Below are 15,502 nucleotides of genomic sequence, written 5' to 3' on the forward strand. Positions count from 1 at the left end.
AAATAAGCTTCTAAAATAGAGCCTAAAAATCATAAAATCCGGAGCAGTACCGAAATTATTTGACCCATTTCGTTCGCATCCCATAACGTCATTATTGTAAACCCAAACTAAATTTTCCATCTCATTTGACGCCCGGGCACACTATAAAACTTTTCCCTTGTAAGTTACGGATGGTTAATCCTTAGGTATATACGGCAAGAAGTTGTACGGTTGCAAGTAGGTACGGAGCAATTTAGTGTTGGTAAAGGTAAGATAGTTAACGAGTATTACGAGTACGGTATTGTTATTGTTATGGTCGGAGGTGTACCGTGCGATGTGCCAGCCGGCTTCCCGTCATAACCTCAAAGCGGGGTGCGCGGCGCGAAGGGCGCGCCGCTCAATGTTGTGGCGCCTGCGCCCGCCCACGCGCGGCTCCTCGGCGACGCACAAAGCACACGGCACCGCGATGCCTGGCGTCAAACCCTCTCCACGTTGACACGCGCCCGACCGCCACTCACTGCCATCGACAGCCGAGACAAAATATGTGATAGAAGTGCATGTGACATAACATAACCGTAGTGTTTCTTTTCACATTACTTAACTTCCGCTAACATGTACAAGACGGTGCGACATGGCGAGAACAGCCTGCAATACACCATCCTTCCGCAAACGGAAGAGGTGCTCAACAACAGCGGCCTCAAAGGCAAAGGCCGGGACTACAGCCCTTCGATCCATGTTCGCCATTCTCGGAAAAGGTCTTCGGTGAAATACATTTTACTCGTGGTATTTGGTATAATAGTAGCTCTGGCGCTCGCGTCCGTTCCGCTTTATGTTATGAACGGGTCCCTGTACACTCGGAGGAGTCAGAAGGAACACAATGACGTGATCGCGTCCTCTCCACTCACGCCAGCTGGGAGGGATGTAGTAAAATCGCGCAAAAAGGATCTTAAGACGTCACCGGAAATAGTTTCAACATTAATAGCAAAACTTGAAATGTCGACATCAACAACGTCACCCTCAACTGCATCTACAACAGTTCCGACGACTGTGACTAGTGAAAGGGCGACTACGCCTCCTTGGACTATTCCTGCTTTGAGATCGTGGAAGGGCTCATCGTCTTCCACGACTATTCCTCCTATGCCAACAGAAGATAATGATAAGATTCCTCTTATAGGCACTCCGTCTGGCAGCATTCGCCTTCTCGATCAGTACATGTCAATGAAACCATGGGAAAAAGATAATTTATCGAAAGCAACAGTAACTCCGAAATCAGTTACGCTTCAGAATATCTATAGATATTACTCGCGTTCATTCGTTCCGTCAGTGAAAGCTGCAACAGATACCGTGAAGGTGTCTGAGAATCTGCTCGTAACAACAAAAGCTACGACGCCACATCCCTTAGTGACGACAGAGTTCGCGACGACCAGTGAAAACTCGAGAATGAGTGACTTAAAAGACACACTGCTGTACGTGGACGATGATGAGGAGTTTAAGGATGCGCTGAAGGTGGATGAGGTGTTCTCCCTACCGCCGCTGAAGCCAGATCCGGTAGTACCAGGAGGTAACACCGACGAAGTGACAGTGGCTAAAGCTAGCGACAGTTCTTGGTACGGAGCGCGGTGGCCGTTCGTTGATACGTCATCCTACTTCCAATGGACGGTGAGTACGATTGCAATATTTCCTTTCTTACATAATCTGCTCGTTCTGATATCTGATCGAAACGAGCACCAAGCTTGACAATACGTTCCGACCTAAAACCCGATACCGATTTGCGTTAATAGCTAGATCTGGCTAGATAGTAAAATAAATTATGAAAGCGGATATGCAAATATCACGGTTACCATACCAGTTAATAGAGTACTTACACTACCGTAAATTGCGGTTGCGTCGTAATTTTCGTGTCTACAACAAAGCAAAACAAAACAAAGAAAAAGTAAACTCCTGAGTCTACTCCTCTTGTTTTCTGTTAAAAAAGGTTTATTTTATTAAGTAATTATAAAACGGTTCTTACAATAGATGCACGAATAATGCCTGAGTATTGAATGATATTGAGGACACTCGAAGTCGTTAGTATGCGACTGTAGAGGAGGAGATATACTATTGCATAACACGTTTACTTTTAGTAATTTTTAACACCCATTTTCTTTTAACCGGCTCAAAACAGCACGTAATTCATCTTCCTTTATCTAACAATGCCTTACACAGTTACGGGCTGGATTAAAATTTAAAACGTGCTATAAACCTTTTACTACGTGCACACCTATAGCGTGTCTGGAATGAGCCTCCGCTCATTTTCCCTGAAGCAGGTCATAAATTAGGCACCCTATGTAGAGACGGGCATATTGCTCTACGCTGCGAGCTCCGGGAGTTAATTTGAGAGTTTAAAACCTCAGAGCACACTTAGCCGCGTCATTACAATGGCGTGAGTGCGAAATGTTGCTTGACACGTATAATATCTGTTCGTTTAGGTATTATTATCTCCGAGCGTGTTGCAAATATGGAAACCCGTACGCTGAGCTGAAATGTCATGAAGCTCGCACAATAGCCCCCTTTGAGTATTGTTTCGTAAGAGCTAGGTTCCCTCAGGCGTTTCTCTTGTGGCTAGTGCAGCCTTGGTATTTTGTGTCTCACTTTATAACGGTACTAACACAAGTAAAATACCTACACAATAGAACTACTTGCTTATTTCTTCCCGGTAAGTGTAGTTTGAAGGATGATACCTTACAGCAGAATTTGATTTTCATTTTATTTGTTTCGCTAGCCATTACTCGTAATAAAATATGTAGGTTACCATCAGCCATATTTGTCTACCACCCTAAAGTTGATAATCGTGTGCGTTTCATTTTTATTGGCATTATTGTTTTCAATAATGCCAATAGATGTGTCTGTCAACTTGAAAGTTCGACTTTAGCAACATATTCATTTGATTGGAACATGTTCAAAAATTGATGGACCATTTATTTTGCTGACCGTACCTAGGCCCAAAACTTAGTCCAAGTTACCACCGGTTTTTACATTAAAGCGTAAGATGAGGTTACTTCTAAAACTTTTAGGTATCGCCTAGCAACTTTTTAACGCGGTAAAATTCAAAAAGTATGTACCTACCGTCTGATATCTTACCCCGTAGGTACCTTGCTTATTTATTCACGACACGACCGTATAGATTAAAGTGGTAAGGGTAGTCAAGTCAACAAAGTATCTTGAACTTCGTAGAGCATGTGTTAAAATAGAACAGTACCTAACAGTACACAGAACATTCTTCGTTAAATACGAGTACTAAGTAGATAGATACATATTGAATAAAAATATCACAGCGTATGAAGTGTACACCGTAATGCAAGTAATCTTAAAACTCAAATAGGTTACTTTCTTACAATTAGTTAAAGAAAAGGCAAACAGACTGCCCTAAAGCGGTAGCACCCACCGGTTGGGTATAGTATATCGAACTAATTGCTTATTGATTGGACTGCCAATGCAATGAGGGTCTTTGTCTGCAATACTTTTTAAGGAATTAATTCCAGACGATAGAGAAATATAACTCAAATATACTGAGCGGCAAAAAATCTACCCTCAAATGTATGCACAATAGGTAATTTTGTATGAAGAGTGGGCCAAATTTTGTGCCCTGTGTATTAATTAGAGACCTACGTTAGAGCACTGTTTATGATTGTTGTTGTGTTGACAGCAAACAGTCTTTTACAAACCTTTGCTTAAGCTACCTGATTTATTTTTAACAGTACAGGGAGTTACCTCTAGCTTATTATTTCTATATGAGTTAGGAAAATAAACTATTTTATTTAAACGAATAAATATTTCTCGTAAATTTACAAAACCATAGGACACTTGAATCTTCCTAAAGCCCAGCCTTAAATTATCAAAACCATGGCATCAACCTTTCAACAAGGAGATTTTTGAAGCAGTGACGATTATTATTTTATAATTAAGGTTCTTACTTATTATAGTAAGTATGTGAATGTATTTTTCACTTTATCTATATTCGTTATTTTACACAAATATCTATTAAGCCAACGCTAGTTAATCCAGTCACAAATACAATAAGAAATTACGATAAAAACGCGACCCGAGTTAAAGGGAACGCAGTGAAGCGAGGCGTCGTGACCGAATCGTTACATGACCCAATTAAAATAATCTCCGGATCAAACCTACTTCCCGAAGAACTCCCTATCTAAGAAAAATCATCCACCCACTTAGTATAGTGTGGGGCCTAATTAAAACATATTATATCGTACTCGAAACTAAACGCCATTAGTTCAGTCACTTCTAAAAATAATTAGTTATTTTTTTATTTGTATTAAACCTAATGTAAAGTTTTATTCAAAGAAGCAATGAAAAGCAATATTCCTTCTAATATTATAAATGTGATTTGTGAAGATGTTTGGACGTTTGTTACTCAATCGCGTCTAAACCGCTGAACCGATTTAGATGAAATTCGGTATACAGATAGTTTGAGTCCCGGGGAAGGACATGAGATAGTTTCATCCCGGAAAATTGCATAGTTCCCGCGGGATAGCGATAAACGAATACTACGCGGACGGAGTCGCGGGCAACAGCTAATTTTTGATATTTGTAGCGTGACAGGCGACGTCTTGGCGACGTCAACTGGGCTCTAGGATGGTATAAGTACATTGATAATACTATTTAATTTGTATGAAAAAGGGAAATCTAGACTCAATTATTTTTAAAAGTCGCTGAACGAATGTCGTTCAGTTTAACGAGTAAGATCTATGTTTTAATTATATGCTCCTATGTTAAAGGGCCTACCCGGTATAGATACCTACCTACCTACGTAAACATAAATTTATTTCACCCTTATTTCACCGCAACAGTTTTAATCAGGATTTTAAACTACCTCAGAAAAATATTAAAATGTGATTAATACCTACCCAACACTGCCGACATGAGTTGGTTGAGACAGTTTTATTTAAATCTGTCCGTTTTATTCACTCCCTAAATTTTGAAATCTCTTAAGAAGACGAAAATCTGAATACTCGTATTTAAGCCTCCTTGTGATCAGATTACGAAGATGAGTTTCATTCCAATTGTGTCGAACAGCAATAAAGATGGCTTTATTCAAGCAGATTGATAAATAGACTGTTCGAAACGTTTGGCTGTATTTTTATTTTACCCAGGTTGTTTAGGTACCTATGCAGCCTCTAATGACAATTTGCGTACCTACCTATAAGTAGGAAAGTACATACTTACTAGCCGTACCCGCGACTCCGGCCACGTAGAATTCGTTTCTTCCCGCGGAAAGTATGCAAATTTCCGGGATAAAAACTATCCTATGTCCTTCCCAAAGACTCAAACTATCTGAACACCGAATTTCATCTAGATCAGTTCAACAGTTAAGACGTGATGCAGTAACAAACAAACAGACTTACAAACTTTCGCATTTATAGGTAATATTAATTGGATATCTATTATGAAGAAATAACAATTTTGTAATCGTAACGGTGTATACTATACCTTAGTGCCATCCATGAAGACGCGTGATTTTTTTAAAATTAGATATTAATAACATTGTAATAAGAACCAAGGCACGCGTCATCGTGAATGATTCTACCTATAGGAACAGAATGGAACTGTTTTTGTTGTAACAATTTTGTAATAAATCGTGGTGGCCCAGTGGTTTGACCTATGGCCTGTCAAGCAGAGGATATTGGGCTCAAATCCAGGCTCGCACATCTGAGTTTTCCGGAATTCACATTTAAAAATATACCACGAGGTATACGATGAAGGAAATATCGTGAGGAATCCAGCAAAAACTTGTGAAGTAATTCAACGATATGTGTGAGTGAAGTTCCCAATCCGCATTTGGCCCGCGTGGGCCCAGTCTGAGCGGAGCCCTGTATCTAGCATGAGATGGGACGTTACATAGACAGAGATGATGGTGAACAATTTTGTATATACCCGTCAACAAATCACTCGAATATCCTACCATCCATCCATTATACTAATATTATAAATGTAAACGTGTCACACTCACGCCGTAACGGAGCGACGGATCGACGTGATTTTCGGCATAGAGATAGTTTATGGGCCAGAGAGTGTCATAGGCTACTTTTTATCCCAGAAAAATGCACAGTTCCCGAGGGTAGGTACAGCGCGCGATAACCGAATCCCACGCGGGCGAAGCCGCGGGCTAAAGCTAGTAGTAATTAATTGAGTGTTGCTCTGGCATAATGCGTATTGAAAGTCAGAATATTTAACCAAAATATTTTGCACAGCCCTAGCGGTGTTATTAATATCATTCAATTAGCCTTTATTGGATTAACCAATAAAGCCTTTACTTAAGCTTTATTTGCCAGTGACTGAACTCTAGGGTTCATTTCGTTATAGGTAGGTACTTATCTAAATTGAAGAAGCTTGCTTTGTAAGAAAAGTATTGTATGACTAGCCGTTACCCGCGACTCCCTCGAATTCGCCAAATTCGTTTATCGCTATCCCGCGGGAACAATTTTCATTTTTCCGGGATAAAAAGTTTCCTATGTCCTTCTCCGGGATTCAAAGTATCCGTATACCGAATTTCATTTAAATTGGTCCAGACGTGATGAAGTAACAAACCAACAAACAGACTAACACATTTCGCATTTATAATATTAGTAGGAAGTAGGATTAGGTAGTTAATATACAAGCTTTTAGTTTAAAAAATCTTACAGTTCTTGGCTATTTTTATTTATTTTAAAAATCAAATCTTGATCATGCGTATTATCGAATGAAAAAACTATTTTTACCCGACGGCCCGAAGGAGGGTTATGTTTTTCGAGCGTATGTATGTATGTATGTCCATTTCTTTGGTCCTCGCTGCAGCCTAAACGGATTTTAACATATGCGGTATCATTTCGTCATAACTATCGGAGTGACATAGCCTATATAATACTTCAATATGCCCACTGCGAAAAAAAAATATGGCGGAGGAATGAAAAAATATATTTTGTATTGTAACAATATGGGTATCAAATGAAAGCTAATAATTAGCCCATTCTAAATATATGGGTTATAATACTTTTAATCTACCGTTTTCACATGACTGTTGAACTTTAAATTAGCTACTTAACAGAGTTCTACTTATTTTCTTCCTTTTAGTTTTGGCAGTCGGGTTTTTTGATTTTTTTAATTTAATGTTTGTTAAGCTAGTGTAATAAAGGTTTGGATTTCAGAATTAGACAAATAAATAAATACTAGCATGTGACGCCACAAGCAAGTAACGCAGGTACCTACTGTACCTATAGAAAAAAAAGCATTTTAGAATACGACAGATATTTAGATTTTTTGTCTAAACATAGATGTTTATGGGCGGTGGTGATCTCTTACCATCAGGAGACCCACTTGCTAGTTTGCCATCCAGCCGAATAAAAAAAAAATAGGTACGAGTACTGAACTGAGCAGCAAGAAATCTGACCCTCAAATGTATACAGTACAGGTAATTTTGTATGTCGAGTGGGCCATGTGCCGCTGAGTAGGTACTTATACGTATTATTTTCTTAATAATTTAATTATATATATGTATTGTATTGTATAATATACGGATTATATGTTGTTGTGGCAGGGCTACTCCCCCGGCGACAACTTGCTGCTGCCGCTGCTGGTGGCAGCACTGTCGTCCATCGCGCTCGTGCTGCTGCTCGCGCTCGCCGTGCGCAAGCGCAAACGGACGCACACCGCCGCCGCGCATATCGGGGTAAGTTCACCCGCAGAGTCCGCGGCATCGAAGTGTAGGGTGGTTTTACAGTGACGCTTGCGAGCTTTGCGTCTCTTGGATCGTTATACATAGTTTAGCGTTCGGTCCGCTCGATCGTTTACATAGTTTTACGGGCCGCGCGTACACACCGCGCTGGCGTAAGCGTCACTGTAAAACCACCTATAGCGGTGACCATTAAGCGTTTATAGATACATGCTGAGCTGGCAACGTTGCATTTTTGTTAGTTTTTCTCGATTATTCCATAAAAATTAATGAAAATTAAAAATGTGGTCTGTTAGAACTGTTCTTAATATATAAGCTAATTTGTAATGAAATTTTATACACGGGGTAGCGGGTCGCTGCAGGTGAAGAATTAAACCAAAGTTTGGGTGCAACAAGATGTGTATTTCTAAGGATACTCACAATTATCCCGCTCCCATCAGCCATACATACACTGTGTATAATCAAAATCCTACTTCCTTATGAAAACTAAGGGTCGTGAATGCAATTGGCCAGTGATTTGTGATTACTTAACTATCTGTATAATCTAAATAAAGGGTAACTCCTATACCTCGGCTCCGAAACTGCCAAACCACGAACTGCTCTATATAAATCAATGAAAACACAACGAGTGCACTCTTCGCGTGATGGATTGCTACGAAGTCAAAAAGACAATTGTAATTTTCTACTAACGAATTCTTCCGATTTCCCCCGAAACCCGAAGGTTTTTCTAAAGAGCTCACGGATTGTATGTAATGAGTTGATTGGTTTGGCGTAGGTATACTTAATGTCCTAACCGTTAAAGAGTCCTTTCACATCAGCTAACTTGAATTACCAGAAAGAATACCTACAACTAAAGGTCTATACGTACCTATAATATTTAAAAAAATATTCGCAACTCCTACCAAACCGTTAAGGAGTTTTACCTTCCATCATCAGCTCATCAACATGAGATGATGTCTACCAGACGCAAATACTTAAATAGCTTGAGAATCGTAAAAACGTAATGTGTGCCTACAAAATTTGAGGGTTGCCCTCGATTTCCCTGAGATCCCGTCATCAGTCCTGATATGGTGACAATTGGACCACCTCGGGAGCATACTCTTTCGAATAAAAAAATAATTTTTAAAATCGGTTCACAAATTGACCGAGAAATCGCTGAAAAAACATAAATAAATACATACAGTGGAATACATAACCTCCTCCTTTTTTTTGAAGTCGGTTAAAGAGCCCTTTGTGGCCTAATACTTACTGTATAAACTTATGAATTTTGAAATTTTAGCTTTCTACAGTTAAAACGCAAAATCCTGTTCTTTCCCGTTCGTGTAAGAATTTTCGGGAAATGCTCTCTTAATGCTCCCCTACACTCCCAAAGGAACCCACTTGCCAAATTTCAGCTTTCTACGACCAGTAAAACGAAAAATCCTGTTTTTTTTCCGTTCCCGTAGGAATTTTTAAAGTCCTCTTTCTCAATGCTCCTCTAAACTTTTCAAGCAACCTACATGGCGAATTTCAGCTTTCTACGACCAGTAAACCGAAAAAACATGTTTTTTCCCGTTCCCGTACGAATTTTGGAAAGTCCTTTCTCAATGCTCCTCTACACCTTCCAAGCAACCTACATACCAAATTTCAGCTTTCTACGACCAGTAAAACGAAAAATCCTGTTTTTTCCCGTTCCCGTCAGAATAGGAATTTCGGGAACATCCTATTTGTTTAAGAGACTTCCCCGTTGAACTGAATGTAAATCCCGTTTTTTCCTTATCCCGTGGGAATTTCCGAAAATCCTTTGAACAGTTTTTTACTATTATAACCACCTACTCTATGCCAAATTTGAAGAGTAGTCATTTTAGTTCATAGGATAGGATTCCGTTGTAATATATAAATCCCGTTTTTTCCGTATCCCGTGGGAATTTCCAAAAATCCTGAAATTAATGTTTTAATTAATGTAATACCTACTTGTGTAACAAATTTGAAGAGTCTAGTTATTATAGTTACTGAGATAGGGTCACTTGGAATTGAATATATAAATCCTGACTTTTCCCGTTCCCGTGGGAATTTCCAAAAATTCTTCCTTAGTGGATGCTTACATTGTATAAGGTATATGGGTGCCAAATTTCAAGCCTTTAGATTCAGCGGTTTGCGCTGTGCGTTGATATATCAGTCAGTCAGCCAGTCAGTCAGTCAGGACTTTGAATTTTATATATATGTATATAAGAATGTGTCTACTGCAATAAGAATTATCGAGAAAAACTAACAAAAATGCAACGTTGCCAGCTCAGCAGGTATAAACGCTCTTAACGTTCAAAAGTAGAAAATAAAGTATCAGTACCTATTAGGTGCCAGCAGAGTTGAGGTCACGTACACAAGAACACGTCATGTACCTAATGGCAGCGGAATTTCGATATTCACTCATTTTCATTCATTCTCCTTTTATGCAATCAGTTTTTAGGGTTCCGGAGCCAAAATGGCAAAAACGGAACCCTTATAGTTTCTGTCTGTCTGTCTGTCCGTCCGCAGCTTTCCTCAGGGACTATCAATGCTAGAAAGCTACACATTTTTCTTAATAATTTTCGTAACAAAACGGACACATCCATACAAACCATCCAAACTGGAGACCCTGTTTTTCCAGCTCGGAACCATGGACTGAGTCTACCTACCAAATTTTGTTGAAAACGGAGAGATAAACTCAGGGTACAACGGTAGATAGAAATGCCCAAATCCTATTCATGTTTTTACTGTATTTTTGTTGTGATGTAGTGCGAATTTTACTCGTAGGTACGAACGCGCGATCAAACATATTGAACTCGAATAGGTGTCCTAACTGACAATCGCACGACGCATTGAGAATTAGTAGTAGTTTAAGAGTAGTTAAATAGCAGCTTAAGGTATAAAATATACCTAAACTTAGAAGAAATCCTTAGAAAAATATTACTTGATTTTTTCGTAATGGCTACGGAACCCTATCTTAGGCGTGTCCGACATGCTCTTGGCCAGTTTTTTTTTTAGTTCAAGTCTCGAGCTATGCAACACGCACTGTTGCGAGCTTGCTAGCAATGAATAAGTTCCCAAAAATCGACAATGTCACAACTCTCCTCGGTCTCCCCTACCTGCAGAAAAGATCATAAAGCAAAGGTAAACGACCACATCGAGACTTTAGCGTCTTCTTGTCATTTAAAAAGGCATGTACTAAACAGCGTTATGAAAATGTTGCCATAGGTCAAGCTGTTGCACTGTGACCTCCATTGTTAAAGTCGGAACCACCCACATGGTGTTAAGTCATCCTCGAACATAAATACTCATGTTTTTAGTTTTCATAAGATCCCACACTCTAATGCCTTTATGTATACATGTAGCTGTATATATGTTGCTTGTGACTTCGTCTACAGTGTTTATCGCACGGGAAACCTTTTTATCCTTCTATAGGTTTATTAAGCTTATTAACTCTATGCCTAATTTCATCGAAATCCGTCTATCCGTTATGGCGTGATTGAGTACCTATCAAACAAGATTTTTTCTTTACAGACTTTCTCATTTATAATATACTGAGCGGCAAAAAATCTGGCCCTCAAAATGTATGCAAGGGCTACTACGAAACTCGAAGTTCGTGTCCTGCGGTCCCTGTGACACTTATAATATTTAATACGAGAGCGAGAGGAACAGTACGATACGAACTTCGATTTTCGAATTTCGGAGTAGGCCCTCAGGTAATTTTGTATGTAGAGCGGGCCAAATTTTGTGCCGCTTAGTATATTAGTCTCATTTATAGCTATGTTAGCCTTTTTGGTTTGACCTATGGGTCCTATGGCCTCTCAAGCAGAGGACCGCGGTTTCAAACTCGGACTCGCATCTGAGTTTTTTCGAAAGTCATGTGAGAAATTACATTCGATATTTACTACGTGCTTTGAGGTGAAGGAAAACATCGCGAGGACACCTGCATAGGTAGCTATTCAATTGTGTATGTAAAGCTCCCAATCCACACTGGGCCCGCGTGGGAACTAAGAGGCCGTGCTCAGACGTGGGACATTGTATAGGCCAGGATCAATATTAGCAGGAATAGGATAGCAATGACGAAATGCTTTATAAGTACCATTTTTTATGAGAGTTCCGATACCTATCAGAAAGAACATTATGGCCGCTGTTACATCGTTAGCAACCCGGTGGGAATCGAGTTGTTACAGTGCCACGCCACTGATAAGTAGGCACTGAGCTAATTATTATCCGTAGTCTAATCTCTAGCTGCTTAGTTTTAGTAGGTACCTACGCATAATTAAGTTTGTCCTTTAAGTACCTAAATAATGTATAGTTGGTAAACAAAAACCTTTACTAGGTACCCAAAAGTTTTCTTAAAACGTCAACTTTGAAAAATCCCGTACCTATCTCATATCAATACGTCAACAACTTTGAACCTTGAAATCCGTGCTTGAAGTTCACTCAAAAAATTATCGATTTTACGGCATGAGCTTTTTAAAACAACTTATTTATTTCCAGTCTATAGATGTGACAATCACACATTAGGTATTGTAAATTGTTTTATTATGTTGTAAGAACTGTCATAAAAACGGTAAAGCACTTTAGTCGAAGTACTTAGGTACGTATGTTTTCCACAAAGAATAAAGCTGGCGTATCGTGTTGATCCGTAGTGCGTGGAAAGAATATCAAATTCAATCAACATGAATTCACACAACGTACGTACTTACAACGTTTTATGTAAAACTGATTTACAATATGGCCCCGAATACATTCAATTCGATTTCGAGTTTTTTTTGTTGGCACAATCATGTGAATGGCGAAACGGAAAGAATTTCTTTAACACTTTAGCGAAGGATTTACTTGGGTGTTGTGTTGTTAGGTAATTTCATTTACTTTGCAAATAAAATTGGTAATCTGTTTAGGATACAAAGTTTCTTAAGCATTTGTAGTGGTCCCAGCGGCACCTAGTAGGTAGTCATAAAATTAAATATTATTACAATTTACCTGCCTGCTAACAATGCCCTCATAAATCGTAGTTAAAATTGCAAATGTTACTGGTTTAGGTACAGGCAATTCGGTAGAGCTTATAGTTCCTTTACGAAATCCTTAAAAATATACTACTTAATTTTCCACCCACCCACCGGTTTAGATTTTAGAGGGGGGAGGGGAGGCGCTCGATTTTAATGAAAATTTGCACTTTAAAGTTGAATATTTTGCAAACAAATCACTGAATCGAAAAATCGTTTTAGCAACCCCCTAATGATTTTAAAAGAACTATCCAACGATACCCCACACTACAAGGTTGGATGAGAAAAAAAAATCACCCCGCCTTTACGTCTATGGAAGGTACACAAAAAAAAATTTCTTTGAAATATTTATTGTTCCATTTTGGTGGCATAGTTTACATACATATTTGTGCAAAATTACAGCTTTCTAGCATTGATAGTCCCTGAGCAAAGCCGCGGGCGGACGGACAGACAGACAGACAGACATGGCGAAACTATAAGGGTTCCGTTTTTGCCATTTTGGCTCCGGAACCCTAAAAATGAAGTCCCAAAAACTCACCTTTACTATGTAGATAGCTAACGATGGCGGTTCGCTTCGCGCCACGGCAGACACAAGCGACCGAGACAAGAGACGACCGCAACCGTCACTTGACGTTAGGCGTTTTTGTTTGCAGCTGACCGCAGACCTTCAGGCTGACGACAATACCAACCTGTTGACAGCCGAGAACCCAGAGGACGCCGAGGAGTGAGCGGCCAAGTCACCACGCTTCAAGCTTGTTCAACTCCATCTAAGAATGCCTTCTGTACATATCGCGGGTAGGCACGACCACGCACGACGCAGCGACAAGCGAACAAGCGATGTTTCGGAGGTGGAAATAAGACGTGTAGAAGTCCTTTGAACGCTTCGGTTGGACGATGGGATTCGTAAAATGGTAACAGAAAGTCTGAAACATTGTCACACCCGCCTCCTAGGCCCACAAAATATAGCAAATCTATTAAGCAGCGATAAAATGGAATAGGGACGTAGACCGTCCTCGGATGTACACGAGGCATTCGTTACGCACTTTGTAATGATTTAGCTGCCATAGTGTATTCTCAGACGCAGATTTAGTCGTGGACCTCGCTATTTCGTCCTCAGACACAACCACCGATCATATATCAAACTTTCAGTGCCTATTGTTTGTATATATAATGTGCGTTTTAGAGGTCTCCGTACCGACCGGCCGAGAGGACTTCATATTCAGAGATACGATATAATATGTAAGTATATTTTTATTCACATTAGATATTAGTCTGTAAATTAGGTATGCGTCAAATGCCAAAGTCGCTAACTTATTTTTGTTACGAAATGTAATCTATAACTATTTAATGAAAGTAATTTGCCGTCGTACTAAGAATTATTAAGTACCTATTACTAGATACGATATTATTGACATTAATGTAGAATACTCATGAGCTTGCTAGAATCTTAATTATTTGGAGCTTTTCTCAATTTAACTTCTTTCCGGATATCGTGGTACCTATGTGTAAAGTTATTGAACATTATTGTAGTGAAATAGGTAGGTGCATACTTTTTAATTAGCCTTCAGATTTTGGGTGTAAACTAATAAAAAGGTGTTTTGTTTTTGCTTGGTTCAAAATGCCTATATAGTAAATCGTGGACAATGCTAATATTAAATGATACCCTACCGTACTCATAAATCATGAAATTCATGAAACACAAGAACCATAACATTATCATAAAGACGAAGGTAGCAATAGTACTATGTAAGTATATCATATCTCTGAAAATTCGATTGTACGACTCGTCAGTATTAATAAAACCCTGTGGTATTAAGTCTACACTATAAGCATACATACGTACCTATTTAGTTTTTGTGTAGTCTGACGGTAGAATAAGATGAAACTATCAATCTTGGTGTACCTAATAATAAATATACCAATTAAACGTCACCTTCTTAATTATATAAATTAATCTTTAACCGAGTCCGGTGGTGTGATTGAAACAGTCTTTCAGACGAAATAGAAAAGGGTCATAAATCCGTTCTACCGTTGATTTCACAGCAGAAGACTAGCGGAGCCTGGTTAAGGATTAATTTTTCTTCTATTAATTGATTTTTAATTCTTTTTAATAATAGGCATAAGACTGATATAGGATTGCGTTCGTATGATTTTAGTGTTAATACGTATATAAACGTAGCGATTCGTTGATAAATATTTTTTATAACGGCACTATTTGTTTGTTGTTTTTACGCCAGCAATGCGTTTTTCGTGTGCTAATGTACCTAAATCTATTTTTATGTATGTAATTCAATGTTAGAATACGAATGTAAGATCGGGCGAACTACAAATGGGGATAAGCTAGTTAGAAATTCAAATGTGATACCTCTATAGTATCGTCGAATGTGATTCCCCTGTAGAAGGAAAGAAAAGTAAGGTAGGAAGGAAAGGGAGGGTTGTAAGTCTGCTTCGATGCGAGGCAATCCAGCTGCCTCGCGCCTGAGTAGCCTTAAGTTACACGTAACCGTTTGGTATATGAATCGCCATGGAAATCATTGTCTCAATCATGCTAGCAAGCATTTCATATCTTGCATAATGATTCGCACACTAATGTATCAATAGGAGTTAAGTTTTATTAGCTTATGTGAGAAAGTTGTTCTTCTGTGATGCAGTGAGCGCGATTTTATATTATACGCTGTTGTTTTACACCCACCATGTACATACGTAATGAAATAAACTGTGTTTTCCCACCTCAACTTCTTTGTTTAATTACTTACTTACATTTGGGCAAAAAGTCTTGTGCAGGCCACTTAATGTGACTTAATTAATGTAAGTGAGTTCTAAA

The 15,502-nt window shown here is 39.0% G+C and overlaps 1 protein-coding gene across 1 annotated transcript; it reads left to right on the top strand.

Annotated features, from left to right (window-relative positions):
* The first annotated feature begins 397 nt into the window (after window positions 1–397).
* Window positions 398–15,413, top strand: LOC141429671 (uncharacterized). Its single transcript, XM_074090101.1, has 3 exons — window positions 398–1,638; window positions 7,550–7,681; window positions 13,332–15,413. The coding sequence occupies exons 1-3, from the start codon at window positions 592–594 to the stop codon at window positions 13,404–13,406; spliced, it is 1,254 nt and encodes a 417-aa protein (XP_073946202.1). The 5' UTR covers window positions 398–591; the 3' UTR covers window positions 13,407–15,413.
* Window positions 15,414–15,502: the final 89 nt, after the last annotated feature.

The sequence above is a fragment of the Choristoneura fumiferana genome, chromosome 7 (assembly GCF_025370935.1).
Source record: "Choristoneura fumiferana chromosome 7, NRCan_CFum_1, whole genome shotgun sequence".
Classification (NCBI taxonomy): domain Eukaryota; kingdom Metazoa; phylum Arthropoda; class Insecta; order Lepidoptera; family Tortricidae; genus Choristoneura; species Choristoneura fumiferana.